Below are 18883 nucleotides of genomic sequence, written 5' to 3' on the forward strand. Positions count from 1 at the left end.
ACAGTGAACAAGCTTCCACATCACCACTTTATTTGACTTTATTTAGTCCTCTTGTTGGGAGAAAGAGATTGAATCAGCTTTCAAGGCTGACCCAGCCTCTTACCTCTATAGAGATACCTTTCAAGCATGGATGAGGCATGTTGGTGTAGGGAAGTTTGCACTGCTGCTGCCTGTGCTGTGATTAATCAGAGTATTTCACTCTATAGGGTTGTCAATCTAACAACATTCAATATAAGCAATAAATGTGCATACATTCAAAATTACAGTAAATGAGACAGCTGTAACTGTAATATGTAAATCAAACAAAGATTGGCCAATTAAAAAACTAGACTTCGGGGCCTTGGCCTAAAATCTAAATACCTTTTACTAGCTTTTTTTCATATGCTTTTCAAACTTGTCAGAACAATTTGAAATACATGCAGCATGTCTTTAAAAATAAAATTAATTTTTAAAAGGTGTCGTAACTGCCATGTTTGCAGAAGATCAAAAGGGCTTAGTAATTTTTTTCAGCAAGAAAATACTGAGCAAATGTAGTTTTTTGTATTCCAGAGCACGTTCACAACCATGACTGTGATGTGTACTGAACCTTTCCAAATTCATCTTCAGGTTTTGGGAACAAACAAATATGTAACCCCACTTTCTTCCCTGGGTTACTCGGGATCAGGCAGCACTCACCTGTGTGCCTGATGTTGTTGACATTATAGGAGATTCTGAGTATCTGGTGATGTTGGATAAATGAGAATCCTCCATTCACCCTCTGTTGCAGTCCCTTTACTCCTAAAGGAAGTTAAATTGGTGGTGCCTCTACCTGGCTGGCCCCTGTATACACACAGGGGTGCCTTGGGAACCTCCAGGAATAAACCCCTTCAAATAGTAATAATAATAACAACAACTTGTGGCATGGGTCTAACTCATAACAGTTATAAATAATATACATCCAATATACTTAAATTAGAGCTAACACTCATTTACTTAACAACTTAATGAAACCGGGTATAACAGACGAAGATTAAATGTCACTACTGATTTAAATCCACAGGGGAGAAGTTGAATAAAATCAATTAACAAATATAGTATACAGCAATACATGAAACTTATCTAACTGGCATTTACACTGCCATCATTTACCCCACCCCAGAGTGTACACTTCTCTGGATTTCAGAGTCCTAGGCTTGGTCCCCACTAAGCCCCCACTTCGGACTAAGGTACGCAAATTCAGCTACGTTAATAACGTAGCTGAATTCGAAGTACCTTAGTCCGAACTTACCGCGGGTCCAGACGCGGCAGGACGGCTCCCCCGTCGATGCCGCGTACTCCTCTCGGCGAGCTGGAGTACCGGCGTCGACGGCGAGCACTTCCGGGATCGATCCGGGATCGATTTATCGCGTCTTAACCAGACGCAATAAATCAATCCCAGAACATCGATTGCCTGCCACCGGACCCTCCGGTAAGTGAAGACGTACCCTTAGACGCTTGCGTGGACGCACTTGAAGATCTGAAGCTGGAGACAGCACTCCGTGGGTTCTGTGTATCAGTCGAGCCAAGGCAACAAGCTGCATAGCCCCGCTGAAGGTTGGAGCTGGCTTCACCAAATGTCAGCAGCTCTGGGTCCTGGTTCGATGGAAAGATCACTCTGCCTCTCCTCAGACTCAGTCTCTCTGCAGTGCCCCTTCCAAGTACTTTCTCAACAGTGGGGGTTACTCACAGTTCCTTCACTGCAGGCCCAACTCAGTCAGCTCTAGGCACAGCAATAGTGTCTGCCCTGGCTCTAGTGAAGCCACGAACAGCCTCTGAGGCTCTCTGCTTGATCTAAGCCCTTGCAGACTCTAAGAAGCAGCTTCTGGCTTCCTAGTAGCCGCTCCTGGTATGGACAGAGCTCCACATCAGCCATCTCACTCCTCTTCCCCAAATGGAGTCCACAGCCTGCTCTTCCTGCAGAGGGAAGTCTCTCACTCTCTTTCCCCAAGGCATCATGGGAGTTGTAGTCTCTAAGGCTAGATTGCAGCACACAGGCTTTTCCCCTGGAACACTTCCAATAAATTCAGAGGCCCCTCTAGTAAAGGGTGCTTACAAACAGATATGATAAGATGCAGATATCTGAATATCTTCACAGACAGAAAAGAAATTTTAGCATGATTTCAAAGTGTGGTTATGGTAGGGCTACCATATGTCCGGATTTCCCCGGACATGTCCGGCTTTTCGATCTATAAATAGCCGTTCAGGGGAGATTTCTAAAAATCTAAAAATGTCCGGTATTTCCCCCCGGTCGGCTATTTATAGATCGAAAAGCGGCGCCGCTTGGCAGCCAAAGCCCCTTCTCGGCTACCCCCATCCCCTGCAGCCTTAGCACGCCCCCAGCCCCGCAGCTGTTTTCCCCCTCCTCCTCTCCCCTGAACCCTCCGCCCCCCTGCTCCTCCCCCTCCCCTGCTTCCCGCGAATCAGATCTTTGCGGGAAGTCTGAAAAGAAGCAGGGGCAGGCGGGCAGCAGCAGGTAAGCTGGGGTGGGGGGGACGGGAGGAGGAGGGCTCTGGGGAGGCGCGGCGCGGCCCAGTCCGGCCCCGGCAGAGCGGCTCTGGCCCCGGCTGGTCCCAGCAGCTCCGGCCCGGCCCGGGCCCCGGGTCACCGGCCCCAGTTCCGGCCGAGCACGCCAGCCCGGCCCCGGCCCCTACCTCAGCGGCTCCAGCTCCAGGTCGGGCCCCAGGGCGGTGGCCCCGGTTCCGGCCAAGTGCGCCAGCCCTGGCCCCGGCCCCAGCGGCTCCGGCCTGGCTTGGGCCCCAGGTGGCCAGGGCCGAGCACCTCCGGTCCTGGCAGACCCCAACAGCTCCAGCCCGGCCCGGCTCTGGCCCCGGGGCACCGCCCCCAGTGCTGGCCGAGCGGCGCTGGCCGAGCACCCCTGGCCCCAGTCCCAGTGGCTCCGGTTCTGGCTGAGCACGCCAGCCCCGACCCCGGTGGCTCTGGCTTTGCTTGGGCCCCAGGGCAGCAGCCCCACTTCCGACCGAGCGCGCCGGCCCCAGTAGATCCGGCCCGCCTCGGGCCCCAGGGTGGCCGGCCTGGCCCCGGCCGAGCACCTCTGGCCCAGCCCCAAGCCCCTCAACTGTGGCTAGAGTGCAACCCGATTCCTGGGCTCTTGTTAAAGCCGGCCCTGGTCAAGGACTGGGGGGGGGGGGTTTGTATGGATCAGGAGTTCGGGGGGGGCTGTTAGGGGGGCAGGGGTGTGGAGCGGGGTTGGGACAGTCAGGGACACGGTGCAGGGGGGGGTTAGATGGGTCAGGGGGTTCTGGGGGGGTTGTCAAGGGGGAAGGGGTGTGAAGAGGGGTCGAGGCAGGCAGGGAGCAGAGGGGGTTGGATGGGTCGGGAGTTCTGGGGGTCCTGTCAGTGGGCGGGAACAGTTGGATAGGTCATGGGAGTCCCGGGGGTCTGTCTGGGGGCAGGCGTGTGAATATGGGGTGGGGGTGTGGATAAGGGTCAGGGCAGTCAGGGGACAGGTAGGGTCCTAGCGGGGCAGTTAGGGTGGGGGGTTCTCAGGAGGGGGCAGTCAGGGGACAAGAAGCAGGGAGGCTTAGGGGGTGGGGTCCTAGGGGGCAGTTAGTGGCAGGGGTCCCAGGAGGGGGCAGTCAGGGGACAAGGAGTGGGGGGGTGTGGGGGTTCTGAGGCAGGCAGTCAGGGGGTGGGAAGTGGGAGGGAGTGAATGGGGGCGGAGCAGGGCAGAGGTGGGGCTAGAGCGGGGCTCCTCCCCCCCTCTCCCCCCGTGTCCTCTTTTTTGATTGTGCAAATATGGTAACCCTAGGTTATGGTAAAACCATGAAACTGACATCCCCTTTTTATTTAAGTTATTTTGTTGAATGTTTTCTTAGAATTTTACGCCTCAGTACATTTCACAATATAGCAGTACACAAGAGATGAGATACACAGCCACATTTCAAATGTATTAAGTTTAACAGGGTGTCCAAAATCCACATTTGGGTGCATAAATCAGGACTTAGGTACATAAAATTGAGAGTCACAAAAACTTGGTGTGTGCATCCCATTGTGTAAAATATCTAATGAATGTAATTGTGGACCAACAAAAGTAAAGAAAGGTTGATGCAGATACGTACAGATAGATTTAGCTAAGATGATAATATATATTATATATTACTCTGATTTCTGATTGGTGTCAGCAACAAACCTCCAAATTTTTTGAAATGTTATTCTGCTGTTTTTAACACAGCCACAATTTATGGATTTAAAAGATGTCAAAAAGAAAATTATTAAGGATATATCAGAGAGAGAGAGATAACGAGAGAGAGAATGTGTGAAGGATTAATTAAAATTAGAATAAACATCAAAATACCGCTGGCTGGCTGGAATATGGTGACCATTTATTGGTGTTTTGTTTTGTTTGTATTTTAAAAAATAAATCTGCTCAGTGTCAAACCTCTGGGAACATGTACACAATTTAAACTTATTGCACATCAATTTCCAAAATAGCATATTGGCTTTAAAACTGTGGTTTGTGGTTGAGTGTATTAGGGCCTACTAAATCATACCCTCAGTTCCATTGGGCTGGAAAGCTCATTGTTATTTTGAGCTCATTATCCCTGTGTCCTGGAAGACACCAACAAAACTAGAGGATAATGTTTCTATGCCCTCTAGCCAATTGCTCTGTAACAGTTAGATCTATGAACTTTCACGACAAAAAGCCTATGACCGTTGTACATCGAATATGGTTTTTGGCGGTATATCATCATTCTTTAATATATTAATGCGTAGGATAGGATATTACCAAGATACACACATCCTGATTTTTGTCACTTCAGAGGAGTGTCATATACATAATTTATTTTCTAAGTTGCTGCTAATAAATAACATTTTAAGTATAATTCTTAATTAATTAATGTAAATGTTTTCCTCACTGTGTTTCTTTGAATCTGAAAGATAAAAAGACCAGAAAGTCATTATATTTCTAACATGGGCCTGGAATAAAGAAGTGTGCTTGGCACTGTGTTATGGTAATATGAGACATTTGCTGAGCTTATGGTATTTTTCTTCATTGATGGTGTGGTTTGACTCATCTTGTCATGCTTATGTGATTTTTGTTGTCTTTTCCAGTTAAGCAACCTGACAGAGATACATGATCAGATCAGTGGCATGGCTCGCTGTCCATACAGTCCTCAACACAATTCCACAGCTCTTCTCACTTCCAGTGGGGAGTTATATGCTGCTACAGCCATGGATTTCCCAGGAAGGGATCCTGCCATTTACCGCAGTCTGGGGGCTCTTCCTCCTCTCCGCACTGCACAGTACAACTCCAAGTGGCTCAATGGTAAGTATTGACAAGCTTCAGTGCTTTTGATTTTGTTATACCTCATTTTCCCCTTATCTACATTCTTCAAAGCCTATCCTTTGAGTATGCATGGTTTTGAAATGCTTTTTACTTTAATAATTGTTTCAGAGCTTTCCAGTCTTTGGAATGTGACACAAAGCAAAGTCCATACATAATGCAGCTAACTGTACCTTGATGCAGGACTTTGTGGGTCATAATTTTAAAAGGGTCAACCTGTCTACTATTTATGTACATACAACAGTGTGTACAATATCGTTACTTGCATATGCAATCAATAGAAAATGCGTGCACAAACACACACAAATGTTTATGCTTTCATTACAGCAAAACACTTAGGCAGAGGATGGCCACTCACACATCCCCAGAATTCCAGTACTTCTGGGAACGACATGTCCTGCCCTCACCCGTGTGACTCCATCCTCACCAGTGTGAGGTCACTCCACTTGGGAGCTGCCCTTTTGACGAGTGCACCGGCAGGGGCAGGGCAATGCGCTCTTCAAAATGGCACCTCCCCATCTGGAGCTGGACAAAATTATGTCCGATTTTGTCTCAGTACTGGATAGGAGACAAACCTTAGAAAAGTAGAACTGTCCAGCTTAAAACCGGACAAATGGCTTGCCTACTTAGGCACATGATTAACTTTAAGCATGTGAGTCTCATTAGCTTCAAGGCCTATATGTGCAAGATGTATAAGAGAAAATATAAATGCCATATTTTGAAATTTCAGCCCCAAAGGGACATTGTGCATCAGGGTAGAAATAATTCTTACTTGAAAGAGTTCTTTTAATTAACTGATCCTTGTAAAGTAAAACTGAACAAATGATATAAATGGGAGAGTACTTTGTTTAACTAACTGTTGATTCACTTTTCATAATTTGCACTCTTTAAGTCATGATGTATGAGTTCTGGGTGCTTATCCAAACCACTTTGGTCTGGAAATCTTGATGTATGATCATGATGTATGAGCACTGGATGTATGATATTCTCAGTATACCAGGTAAATGAGGCAGTAGCAAAGTATGCATGTTTTCTGTAATAAATTTATATGAAACTTGCTTGATGAAAATATTTATGAAAAGTATTGTTACTGCTTCTGAGCCTCTGTTAGCCACTTTTAAAATCTGTATACTGATGCTTTTTACAAAGATTAGTTCTGAAAATAACTGAAGCCTTGGTCTGCCATTCAGCATATTGGCCTGAAAAATTATATTTCAATAAATATTTGTTTTGGTTATTAAATACTTACATGTTTTTCCATTGCTCTGTGTGATTCATATAGACATCTATAATGAACTGGCCAAAGACTCATACCATTTTACTCTTGTAGCAAGTATTACCCAGATGGAATCAGGGAAGGGTGAAAATGCCTAAGAACTATTTTTCTGTGCTTATGCAGATATGAAACAGCCAAGCAGACCTTATTTGAACCATTTTAAACATTTCCCATGCATAGACCTGGCAAACTTCCCATTGACTTCAATAGGAGTGTGAGCAGTCCGATAGTTTGAATGCCAAATTTTAGTCTAGAGTGAATGTTTACAGCAGTTACAAATACATGAAAATAGATGTAGAGCAGAACCTTTAAGTCTAGGCACTTTCTGACAGCACTATACTTCTGTGTATGTGTTTAATGTTTAAATTATTGTGAGATGAAACATAAATATAGCAGCAGTTTGCAGAAATGTAGAAACTTGATCATAAACAACATATACTTGTCTGTACTGGCAGACATAGAGATAAACTGTGTAGCGTTTCTCAGGTGTGCTTACATAGGAAAGCTCAGTCTGCCAACTGTAGTAGCCTATCTTGATGTTCTTCTGTTAAATAATTGGAAAAACAGAAGCAAAAAGTAAACAATTGGAATAAATTGAATTCTTCTGGCTCTCTTGGTAGGGCTTTGTCTTGACAGGCAAAAAGGGTGGTTTTTTTCAATTATGTTTGCTTAATTGAGTTAGCTTAACAGGATTGATTGAAAATCCCATTAAGCTGCAGGCTAACTTATTTGAAGCTGTCCATAGCTTAAGGAGGAAGACTAGACTACAATATGGCCAAATACTACAGCTAATAAATTCACTTTCATAGGAAGTTTTTCTTTGTCACAAATGATAATCAGTTGATAAGGACTTCCTGCTGGGAGAAGCAGTTAAATGGTGGCTTTCACTGAGGCACAACACTATCTATTCGTTTATTTTAAACAAAAGTTGCAGGTGTTTCTAAAAAAATCCCCTGTAATGTAGTATAATTGCACATATCTATGAAACACTCCTTGGGGCTTGTCTATGCTAGGAAGATGCATCTTGTTATAACTTGTGTCAAGTAACACAATACTGACCACAATACTGCAATCAGGTACACTTGTTTAACTCTTGGAATGTATGTGTTCCCATAGGACTATTCTCAAGTGTAAAGTTAAGCACATGCATAAGTTTTTACAGGTTCAGGAACCTAGGGTTAACCATGACCAGTTGACATGATTTTAAATATGACAGTGCTTGTATAAAATGAGTGCTAAGTTGTGTTGAACATTGTGTATTACCATGTGTGTTAGCACATATGAATGAATTTTCCCAGTGCAGACAAGCCTTTAGAGAGAGCCTGGGAAAATTAATGAGCTTTGCAATAGGTTCTGTGTGTCAGCAGGTTTCAGAATATAAAGTATGAAAGATACACATGGTATGATTCTGATCTCATTTTACATCAGTGTAAATAAAGACAACTCCATTGACATTCATAGTTATAGTGGTGCAAAATTGGCATGAGAGGAGAGACAGGCCCTCTGTGTGTGTGATACTCTTATTTACTCAATATTTATCTACATACCTAAGGTGTTAGAATTAGTCACTTAACTAGGACTCCCCTGTGGCAGAAAAAAATATCCTTATTACCAGGTTTTTATGTTAACCGTATACATTCTGTATTGTATCCAAAGGACAAAATAAAATCTATTCCCTAAAATGATATCAGTTAATCAGATTGACTTTATTAAAATTTTCTCTACTAACTAGCTTGAGCTGTACCTATTAGCTCTCTATTGAGGCCCACACTTCAACATCAAAGCTTTTGTCTGTTTGGATTTAAGTCTTATCATCAGAACACAGATTTTAGCTTTAAGAACAAATATAAGAATTGTAATTAGAGTTTGTTGAAAGCAAATCTAATAAAAAGTTGGAAGCAAAGTTTTACCTAACTGAGGTGGGGAGGGAGGTGGGAGCACCTTAGGGAGCATCAGGTGTCAAGGTACTGGTAAATTCACCTGTTGTTATATCTGTCTGCCTGCCCACACATAACTTGGCCAGTAAATCACACTAGCTTTGCAGCACTGGAGCACAGTGGAGACTTTCAGTTCCTACAATGAGAGAGTGGAATGTATATACAGCAAGAAAACTATGGCAGTTTGACTAATTGGAATGGAGGCTTCCTATCAAATGATAGTTATGCAACAGTTGTATATAGTTACTACACTTTTTATGGATATTAGGAAACACTATTTCACTAGGAGGGTGGTGAAGCACTGGAATGCGTTACCTAGGGAGGTGGTGGAGTCTCCTTCCTTGGAGGTTTTTAATGCCCGGCTTGACAAAGCCCTGGCTGGGATGATTTAGTTGGGAATTGGTCCTGCTTTGAGCAGGGGGTTGGACTAGATGACCTCTTGAGGTCCCTTCCAACCCTGATATTCTGTGATTCTATGATTGTGTGTGCGTGCATGTTCACATGTGTGTGAACTAGCAGCATTGCAGTAGGAAAAGATCTCTTTGGTGCCTGACAGTTCAGTCATGGAAGACATTGTTTTATCTAACATGGTGGATTTGCTGCTCTGCAGATCATGATGGCCCTTTGCTGTGAGATCTTGCCTATATTCTAAAATTCAGTTGGCTGTTTGCAAGATAACTGTAAAGGGGTGGATCTCATTCCTTTTAATGATTGGTGGGCTTCTTTCTGAACAAATTCAGAAGTTTGGGAAGCCTCCAGTCAGGCTGAAGAGAGCTGCCTGCATTAGCATGTCACATATTTAAGCAGCATACCTTTACCACTCCCTCTTACTTAGTGTGGAGGTTCTTGACATTGGAAGATCTATAGTTCCACCATGGAATAAATCCTTATTCTATTTTTCAATTTCAAAGGCCTGCTGTCAATGGGGCTGCTGAAAGTAGAGTGGGAAGGGAAAATATAGCTTCTCCTATGTTGAGGATGTGGCAGACTGGATCCTATATTCTATGATGAGATTACATCTATTGGAATTCCAAATACCAAGAAAGGGAATAAGTATAAGGAGAGTGTCCATCTCCACATCTGTATTCCCATTCAATAGGGCATTGCTACAGATGTGAATATTTGTTATCAGTCTCCTTGCATAGGAGATTAAATGGGTTTCAACATAACCCAGATAGAAGGAACACCCAGGTATGCAAAAGTGCTGGAGGAACCAACTAGGGGCAGAGCTCTTCTTGACCTGCTGCTCACAAACAGGGAAGGATTAGTAGGGGAAGCAAAAGTGGATGGGAACCTGGGAGGCAATGACCATGAGATGGTCGAGCTCAGGATCCTGACACAAGGAAGAAAGGAGAGCAGCAGAATACGGACCCTGGACTTCAGAAAAGCAGACTTTGACTCCCTCAGGGAACTGATGGGCAGGATCCCCTGAGAGAATAACATGAAGGGGAAAGGAGTCCAGGAGAGCTGGTTGTATTTTAAAGAATCCTTATTGAGGTTGCAGGAACAAATCATCCCAATGTGTAGAAAGACTAGTAAATATAGCAGGCGACGAGCATGGCTTAATAGTGAAATCCTTGCTGATCTTAAACACAAAAAAGAAGTTTAAAAGAAGTGGAAGATTGGACAAATGACCAGGGAGGAGTATAAAAATATTGCTCAGGCATGCAGGAATGAAATCAGGAAGGCCAAATCACATTTGGAGTTGCAGCTAGCAAGGGATGTTAAGAGTAACAAGAAGGGTTTCTTCAGGCATGTTAGCAACAAGAAGAAGGTCAAGGAAAGTGTGGGCCCCTTACTGAATGAGGGAGGCAACCTAGTGACAGAGGATATGGAAAAAGGTAATGTATTCAATGCTTTTTTTGCCTCTGTCTTCACGAACAAGGTCAGCTCCCAGACTACTGCACTGGACAGGACAGCATGGGGAGGAGGTGACCAGCCCTCTGTGGAGAAAGAAGTGGTTCAGGACTACTTAGAAAAGCTGGATGAGCACAAGTCCATGGGGCCGGATGCACTGCATCCGAGGGTGCAAAGGAGTTGGCGGATGTGATTGCAGAGCCATTGGCCATTATCTTTGAAAACTCAGGGTGATCGGGGGAGGTCCCAGATGACTGGAAAAAGGCTAATGTAGTGCCCATCTTCAAAAAAGAGAAGAAGGAGGATCCGGGGAACTACAGGCCAGTCAGTCTCACCTCAGTCCCTGGAAATATCATTGAGCAGGTCCTCAAGAAATCAATTCTGAGGCACTTAGAGGAGAGGAAAGTGATCGGAAACAGTCAGCACGGATTCACCGAGGGCAAATCATGCCTGACTAACCTAATTGCCTTCTATGACGAGATACCTGGCTCTGTGGATGAGGGGAAAGCAGTGGACGTGTTATTCCTTGACTTTAGCAAAGCTTTTGATATGGTGTCCCACAGTATTCTTGCCAGCAAGTTAAAGAAGTATGGGCTGGATGAATGGACTATAAGGTGGATAGAAAGCTGGCTAGATCGTTGGGCTCAGAGGACAGTGATCAATGGCTGCATGTGTAGTTGGCAGCCGGTATCAAGCGCAGTGCCCCAATGGTTGGTCCTGGGGCCGGTTTTGTTCAATATCTTCATTAATGATCTGGAGGATGGCGTGGATTGCACCCACAGCAAGTTTGCAGATGACACTAAACTGGGAGGAGTGGTAGATATGCTGGAGGATAGGGATAGGATACAGTGGGACTTAAACAAATTAGAGGATTGTGCCAAAAGAAATGTGATGAGGTTCAACAAGGACAAGTGCAGAGTCCTGCACTTAGGACGGAAGAATCCCATGCACTGCTACAGACTAGGGACCAAGTGGCTAGGCAGCAGTTCTGCAGAAAAGGACCTAGGGGTTACAGTGGATGAGAAGCTGGATATGAATCAACAGTGTGCCCTTGTTGCCAAGAAGGCTAATGGCTTTTTGGGCTGTATAAGTAGGAGCATTGCCAGCAGATCGAGGGGCGTGATCATTCCCCTCTATTTGACATTGGTGAGGCCTCATCTGGAGTACTGTGTCCAGTTTTGGGCCCCACACAACAAGAAGGATATGGAAAAATTGGAAAGAGTCCAGCGGATAGCAACAAAAATGATTAGGGGGCTGGAGCACATGACTTATGAGGAGAGGCTGAGGGAACTGGGATTATTTAGTCTGCAGAAGAGAAGAATGAGGGGGGATTTGATAGTTGCTTTCAATTACCTGAAAGAGGGTTCCAAAGAGGATGGATCTAGACTCTTCTCAGTGGTATCAGATAACAGAACAAGGAGTAATGGTCTCAAGTTGCAGTGGGGGAGGTTTAGGTTGTTATTAGGAAAAACTTTTTGACTAGGAGGGTGGTCAAGCTGTGGAATGGGTTACCTAGGGAGGTGGTGGAATCTCCTTCCTTAGAGGATTTTACGGTCAGTGTGACGGGGCGGACTGGCCCCGCACTGGGACTGAAAGGGTTAACCCTTCCCTGCTGTCAGAAGAAGCCATGCCCCGGAGGCGCTGCTGGGCATGCTCCAACCGGGAGTCCATGCTCCAGCTTGCAGAGCTGCTCAGTCAGGGCTGGTGGCTGAGGAAGGAGGATGCCCAGCGGAGGCTCCAGCCCAGGAGCAGTTGCAACCCTTACCGGACAGAGCTGAGGAGCCAGGGACCAGGACTGGAGGCTGGCAGCTGTTGGAACCCCAGGGAGCGCCGGATGCTGAAGAACCTGGAGACCCTGATGCCACATGACTGCTACATTTGGAGAACTGGTAGGAAGTGACCCACGGAAGGGAAGGGAGTGGTATCTCCCGCCACTCTGAGGGCAGCGTGTTGCAGTAGGATTCCCCGCTGACCCGTAGCAGATCACACCGTCACTGACAAGGCCTTGGTTTGGAGCCCAGTAAAGGCGGGTGGGCCCAGGCTCCCCTACTGGGCGTCTCCAACCCTCCCCCCCCTTTTTTCGGTGACAACATAGTTCACCCACCCCTCTTTTATCTCAAGCAGATAATGAACTCTGGCCACTGGGCCGCAGTATCTACGAGGGGAAGAGAGTTTAGAGAGACTCTGGCCATTGGGCCACGCTGCTTTAGGAGTGCACTATATGGACTCCGGCCACAAGGCTGTGCTATTCCCCGGAGGGAAGAGAATTCAGAGAGACTCCGGCCATTGGGCCACACTGCTTTAGGAGCACAGTATAGGGACTCCGACCGCTAGTTCCCGCTATCCCACCAGGGGAAGAGGATTTAGAGGGACTCCGGCCATTGGGCCATACAGTCCTGAGTACCGGGGAGGTAGTAGAACCGACGTAGACAGAGGGAGGTGAGGTTAACCTTGCCCCCCTTGAATCGAAGGGGTTGACGAGGTACAAAATCCGCCACAAGTGGTGGAGAATGTGGGCAACAACCAAGGCCTGCTAGAAGGACCCACATGTACAAGATGGAGACGGACAAGCTCCTGAAATGGCTGTTGGAAAACCAGAAGTAACAGGTTGTACAACGGCAACAACAGCAGACGCAGCTGTTACAGCAACTGGCTGCACAGCAGCAACTGCAGGCCGCAAAGCAACAGCAATTCCAGCAACAGCTGGTTCGGGAGTTAGTCGCCCAGCAGCAAGTAAGTCAAGATGACTCTTTCAACAGGTGGCGACCTTGTTTAAGATGGCAGCCAGTCCTCCCGCAACCCAGCTGGAGGAGGGCCAGGGGAGGGCTGCGGGCGACTACCGGTGTGGCTGACGAAGATGGGGCCTGAGGACGACCCCGAGGCCTTCTTAGTAACTTTTGAATGGGTAGCTATGGCCACTCAGTGGCCCCTCGAACATTGGGCCACTATTCTCACCCCATATTTAACGGGCCCTGCACAGGCCGCTTACCGCAATCTTGACCCACAGGAGGTGCTGCAATATGAGAAGGTTAAGGCCACGATCCTAGACCAGACGGGCATCAGTCCGGAGACGTACAGGCGGAGGCTGCATCGAGAGAAATATCCGCCAGGGGCCAGGCCGCGGGCATTAGCCCAGAAGGTCCGTGTCCTCTGTTGGAGGTGGCTAGAGCCTGAACGCCGTATCAGCTGCCAGGTAGCTGAGGCTGTGGTGTTGGAGCAGTTCCCCCGGATTCTTCCCACTGGGGAGAAGGAGTGGATGCAGCGACACCGGCCAAAGACCCTCGCAAAGGCTACGTCACTCGCCGAAGACTACATGGCGGCAGAGCCGGAAGAGTGAGCGGGTCTTAAGACAAGGACTTCAGGAGGGGGAGTCCGACCCCCAAAAGGGATGGTACATAAGACCGGTGGTGGAGGTCCCCGTTTGCCCGCCCAACAGTTGGGGTCGCCAACAAACCCCAAAGCCTGGGGCCCCTCGGGGGCGCGCCTGTCCCGGGACCAAGAGGACCCGTCTGGGGAGTTAAGTCTACAGCAAGGCACACTACCTACGGAGGGGAATCGCGATAGATTCTGCCAGTGCGGACAAAGGGGGCACTTCAGGAGAGAGTGCCCCCACATGGACTGTAATTATGGATAGGTCCTGACGGCGGACCGACGAGCCTGGAAGGACGGGCCGGCGAAGATGGTGATCCCGGTGCAAGTGGCGGTATCTCCAACCTTAGCACTGGTGGACTTGGGGTGCAGCCAAACCCTTTAATTGAAGGGGTTGACGAGGTACAAAACCCGCCACAGTCAGACTTGACAAAGCTCTGGCTGGGTTGATTTGTTGGGGATTGGTCCTGCTTTGAGCAGAGGGTTTGACTAGATGACCTCCTGAGGTCCCTTCCAACCCTGAGATTCTATGATTCTATGGAATTTTCTATCATGTGTTACAAAATATCATTATTCACAGTCCTTCTAAGTGGGTGGAAGGAAAAGAAATCTTTTGATTTAATTTAAAGCTACACTTGGTATAATGTCCAGTCATTCAGTTCTTCATTTAGTAGGCTTCCTCTCCAGAACGTGAAGTTCATAATAACCTTGTTACTCATGCCTTTTAGGGAGCTTGTAGACTGGTAGAGAACTTTACAAAAACACATAATGACTAATAAGTGCCCTTTATATTTCTTCACCGTTTCATGAAAACACTTTACAAAATTCAGCAAATAATATAATATAATAACTTGTAACCCTTGTGGTTTCCAGACCCAGGTCAGTTGTTCATAGTATGTCTCTTCAATCATTGTCTCAGCGGCAGTGGGAGTTACACCCCCAGCTCAAAGTGAAGACAATACCACCAGCCTTTCCTTTAGAAAAAACAATGTAATAAAGAGTGTGTTGCTAATCTACATCTGGTGTGCTGCTTAAATATAACACAAAGCCTCATCACATTCAGGCTGGCCTACAGTAATGTACTCCTAATTGGCTTGCCTTGAAACTGATCCATAGGGCATGTCTACACTTACTAATAAATCGGCACTGCTGCAATTGATGCAGCAAGTGTTGATTTAGTGGATCTGGTGAAGTCACGCTAAATCAATGGGAGAGCACTCTCCCATCAATATGTGTACTCCAGCTCCCCAAGAAGTGTAAGGGAAGTCCATGGGCGACGCATTCCTGTTGACACAGCGCAGTGTAGCCACCGCGGTAAGTGGATCTAACTAAGTTGACTTCAGTTACATTATTCACGTAACTGAAGTTGCATAAATTAGATCGATTTACCACGGTAGTGTAGACCATCCCACAAGGTGCAATAGATGTAGAACTTATGCTTGATTACCCTTTACTATAGAAGCAAAGGAGCTGATTATGGTTGCCCTCCACAGACTGCACTGGGTTCCAGTATGATAAAGGATTTCAGGCAGAATTTTAATATTAATATATAAACTCCATTATATAGGCCTTACGTACCTATGGAATTCCTCTCCTGCCCAGCATCTACAGTCAGTAGGGACATTTCTCTTTCAGTTTTCCTCCCAGACAAGTTCTGCACATATATCTCATTGTCAGACTTTAGTTCATGCTGCAACGTCTGCCTGTACATTTGGCAAAGAAGGGGGCAAAAAGGTCAAAGATAAGTCATGTTTTAAATACCTGCTAACTCTCCCTTTCCATTCTATCCTTTTGTGTAACATTAGGAACTGAGCCCATCTTTTGGTTAACTGGTTCATCTTTGGCAACAATTGGTTTCTCCTATGCCAGACTCCTTTGCCTTTTGCGATTATGTATTTGGGTTGCCTGGTTCTCTTTGACTAGTTTGAAATCCATTGTATTTGTTTTTATGACACTGAGACACGATAGGTGCTATTTCAATGTTTTAAATAAGTAAACAAATCTATTCCAAGTGTCTAGCTACATTGTCAGTAGACAGACAAATGACAATTAATAAGCGATCTGATATACTGTGCAGCTCCAAAAAGGGACAAAACCATAAAGCATATTGGAGAGACTTCCAGCTGTGAAAAGTACAGGAGTGTTTGGCTTGTTCTGCTCTGTTGGCAGACAAAATATTGTGGCATTTCCATACCACGGTGTACATTTGCTACATTAAATATATATAAGTATTTGGTTTGGGAGACTTGTGCAAGACTCTTAAAATAGTTCTTTTGAGGTCCTTTTTGGCATATCTAACATGAGAAGCTTCTCTAATTAGAATAAATACCTTCAATGTTTCTAAGCTGTTGTTGATAAAATTCCCCAGTGGTGCACTGGGGAGACGTGTACAATATATAGTACAGTTCTCAACCTGCTATAATTACTGTTTGGCAGTGTTCTCTACACTCTGGAAATAACTTGTATTGCAATTTGGACATGCGGGGAGAAAATATGAGCTAAGAGCAAAGATAATCCTTTCATTCATGCTGATAAAGATTAATGCAAATGGTTATAATAATTCAAGATCATCCTTCAGTTTTTAATAAAAAGGACTATGTTACCTAAACAAATCTTTTCTTACCAAGAAGTAGTCTATATAATTCTGGAACACAGTGTTCTTGGGGTTATTGCCATTTTTACTCTTGCTTATAAATCTGAGATCTGAGGACAAATATACAAAATATCCTGCATATACTGCCAGTTGTTGCTGGATTTGCAAAAAGACTAATTATTTCTATTTGGTTATATTATCTTTTTCTCTGTAAGTAAAATGTAGTTTTTACTACTGGCAATGTGCATTTTTTCTTTTAGCATTTGGCAGAAAACTGTAAAAGAAGATGCAAATGGCATTCTACCCGTATTGTAAAACATGCATGGCTATCAAAAATCTTCACAGTTATTTCTTTGTGCACACCTTGTCACTTGTAAGATCCCAGCTACAAAAGAGATAAAAGGATAATCACTTGAGCAGTACAGAGCTTATTATACAGAGTTAAGCATTTTTGATTCTATGCAGTTTAGGGTCAACACACTACTCAGTATATTACAATATTCTGTTTTCAAAAGTTGAAATAAAATATATTTTAAAAATAGAAACTTGTAATCCTACTTATTATATGGTCCATCACTAATGCACTTTCAGTGCTGCCGTTTGGGAAAACACAAATAGCAGAAATGAGCTAATGGCCCCAAATCTTGATGTCATTATGTCAGTGGCAAACCACCTATGACTTGAGTCTGACTGGGATCAGGCTCACCATTTTCTAAACGGTGGGTACTTCTGGACAAAGATCTTTGTGCATGGTCTGGAGTCATGTCTAAGGTACATTAATGGGGAAGCTTGGCTGTGTGATGCCTGATACACCCAATGGTTTTTTTCTATTTGTTTATTTCATGAGCACCAAAATTCACCACATGAAGACAAAACTGTTAAAAAGATCACAGATTTGTGAATATATCCTATCCATTACTCCACACTTTATTACTGATGGGATTAATTTACAATACATGCAGTGTTAATTTCATGTTTAGTATTTGCATGACAATAGCACATAGAGGCTTCAGGTGAGAGCCCCAATGTGCTAGGCACTGTACAAACTCATAGTGAGAGAAAATGCTTTTCCTGAAGACCTTTCGATCTAACTATACAAGGCGGACAAAGAGCGGGAGGGAAACAGAGGCATAGAGAGATTTGCCCAAGGTCATACAGAAGGTCAGTAAACCCAAGTATCCTGGCTCCCAGACCTGTATTCTGTTCAATAGGGCATACTTCCAACCCCACTGCTAGAGGTCTGCAGGATGGGAACTTCATTACTCCTATGTGCTGTAAGATTCTTTGAAGAGAAACCACTTTTCTCTTGTGCTTATTAGTTGCACTGGAGTAGGGTTCCAGCTGAGTAATTGCATCAACAACCTGGGGCTGTCATGAATCTAAATAAGTGGACCTATTGATTGATTTATTTGCACACAGGTGCTGAGCATCCAGCACTTCCCATTGACTTCAATGGGAGCTGCTGGTTACTAAACACGTTTGAAGGTTAGGTCACTTATTAAGGTACCGAACTATGGATTTCAGAGCGTAGTTTTAGACACTCCATATTTTACAATTTTGTTCTAGTTCTCTGGCAGTCATTTGTGGTCTGATTTTTCAAAGATGCAGTGCACTTTCATCTAGAGTGACCAGATGTCCCGATTTTATAGGGACAGTCCCGATATTTGGGGCTTTTTTTTGTGTGGGCTCCTATTACCTCCCACCCCCTGTCCTGATTTTTCACACCTGCTATCTGGTCACCCTACTTTCATCACCCACTAGCTTAAATGTGACCTGGGGTTGCCCAGCACTACAGAAAATCAGCCTATTAATACACTTAGCTCTGTACACTTAGCTCACCATAACAGATGATTAGCAGTGTTTAAACTTCAGAAGTTAACTTTGAGATTAGATTTTAATCATCAAAATTGTAGAATCATTGAAATATAGAGCTGGATGGGACCTCGAGAGGTTATCTAGTCCAGCCCTCTGTGCTGAGGCAGGATCAAGGTAGCCTACACCATCTCTGACAGGTGTTTGTCTAACCTCCAATGACGGGAATCCCACAGCCTCCCTTGGAAGCCTATTCCAGTGCTAACTATCCTAATAGTTACAAAGTTTTTTCCTAATATCTAATATAAATCTTCCCTGCTGCAAATTAAGCCCATTGCTTCTTGTCCTACCTTCAGTGGGCATGGAGAACAATAGATCTCTGTCCTTTTCAGAATAACCCATAACATGTTTGAAGACTATCAGGTCCCCCCTCCTCCTCAGTCTTCTTTTCTCAAGACTAACCATGCCCCGTTATATGTTTAGCTTTCCTTATAGGTCAGGTTTTGTAAACCTTTTATCATTTTTGTTGCTGTCCTTTGGACTCTCTCCACTGTATTCAGATTCTTTCTAAAATGTAGTGCCCAGACAGCAAATGTGAAAAATAGGGATGGGGGTGGGAGGTAATAGGAGCCTATGTAAGAAAAAGACCCAAAAAATCGGGGCTCTCCCTATAAAATTGGGACATCTGGTCACCCTACATACTACTGAAGCTGAGA

General features: G+C 45.0%; 1 protein-coding gene across 1 annotated transcript in view; it reads left to right on the forward strand.

Annotated features, from left to right (window-relative positions):
• SEMA5A (semaphorin 5A) overlaps positions 1-18883 on the forward strand; it is a 650839-nt gene that overhangs the window by 357991 nt on the left and 273965 nt on the right. Inside the window, exon 7 of the mRNA XM_054018095.1 lies at positions 5092-5305. Within this exon, the coding sequence (XP_053874070.1) occupies positions 5092-5305 (214 nt within the window). The remainder of the gene's footprint in view (positions 1-5091; positions 5306-18883) is intronic.

This window comes from Malaclemys terrapin, chromosome 2, assembly GCF_027887155.1.
Source record: "Malaclemys terrapin pileata isolate rMalTer1 chromosome 2, rMalTer1.hap1, whole genome shotgun sequence".
NCBI classification, from domain to species: domain Eukaryota; kingdom Metazoa; phylum Chordata; order Testudines; family Emydidae; genus Malaclemys; species Malaclemys terrapin.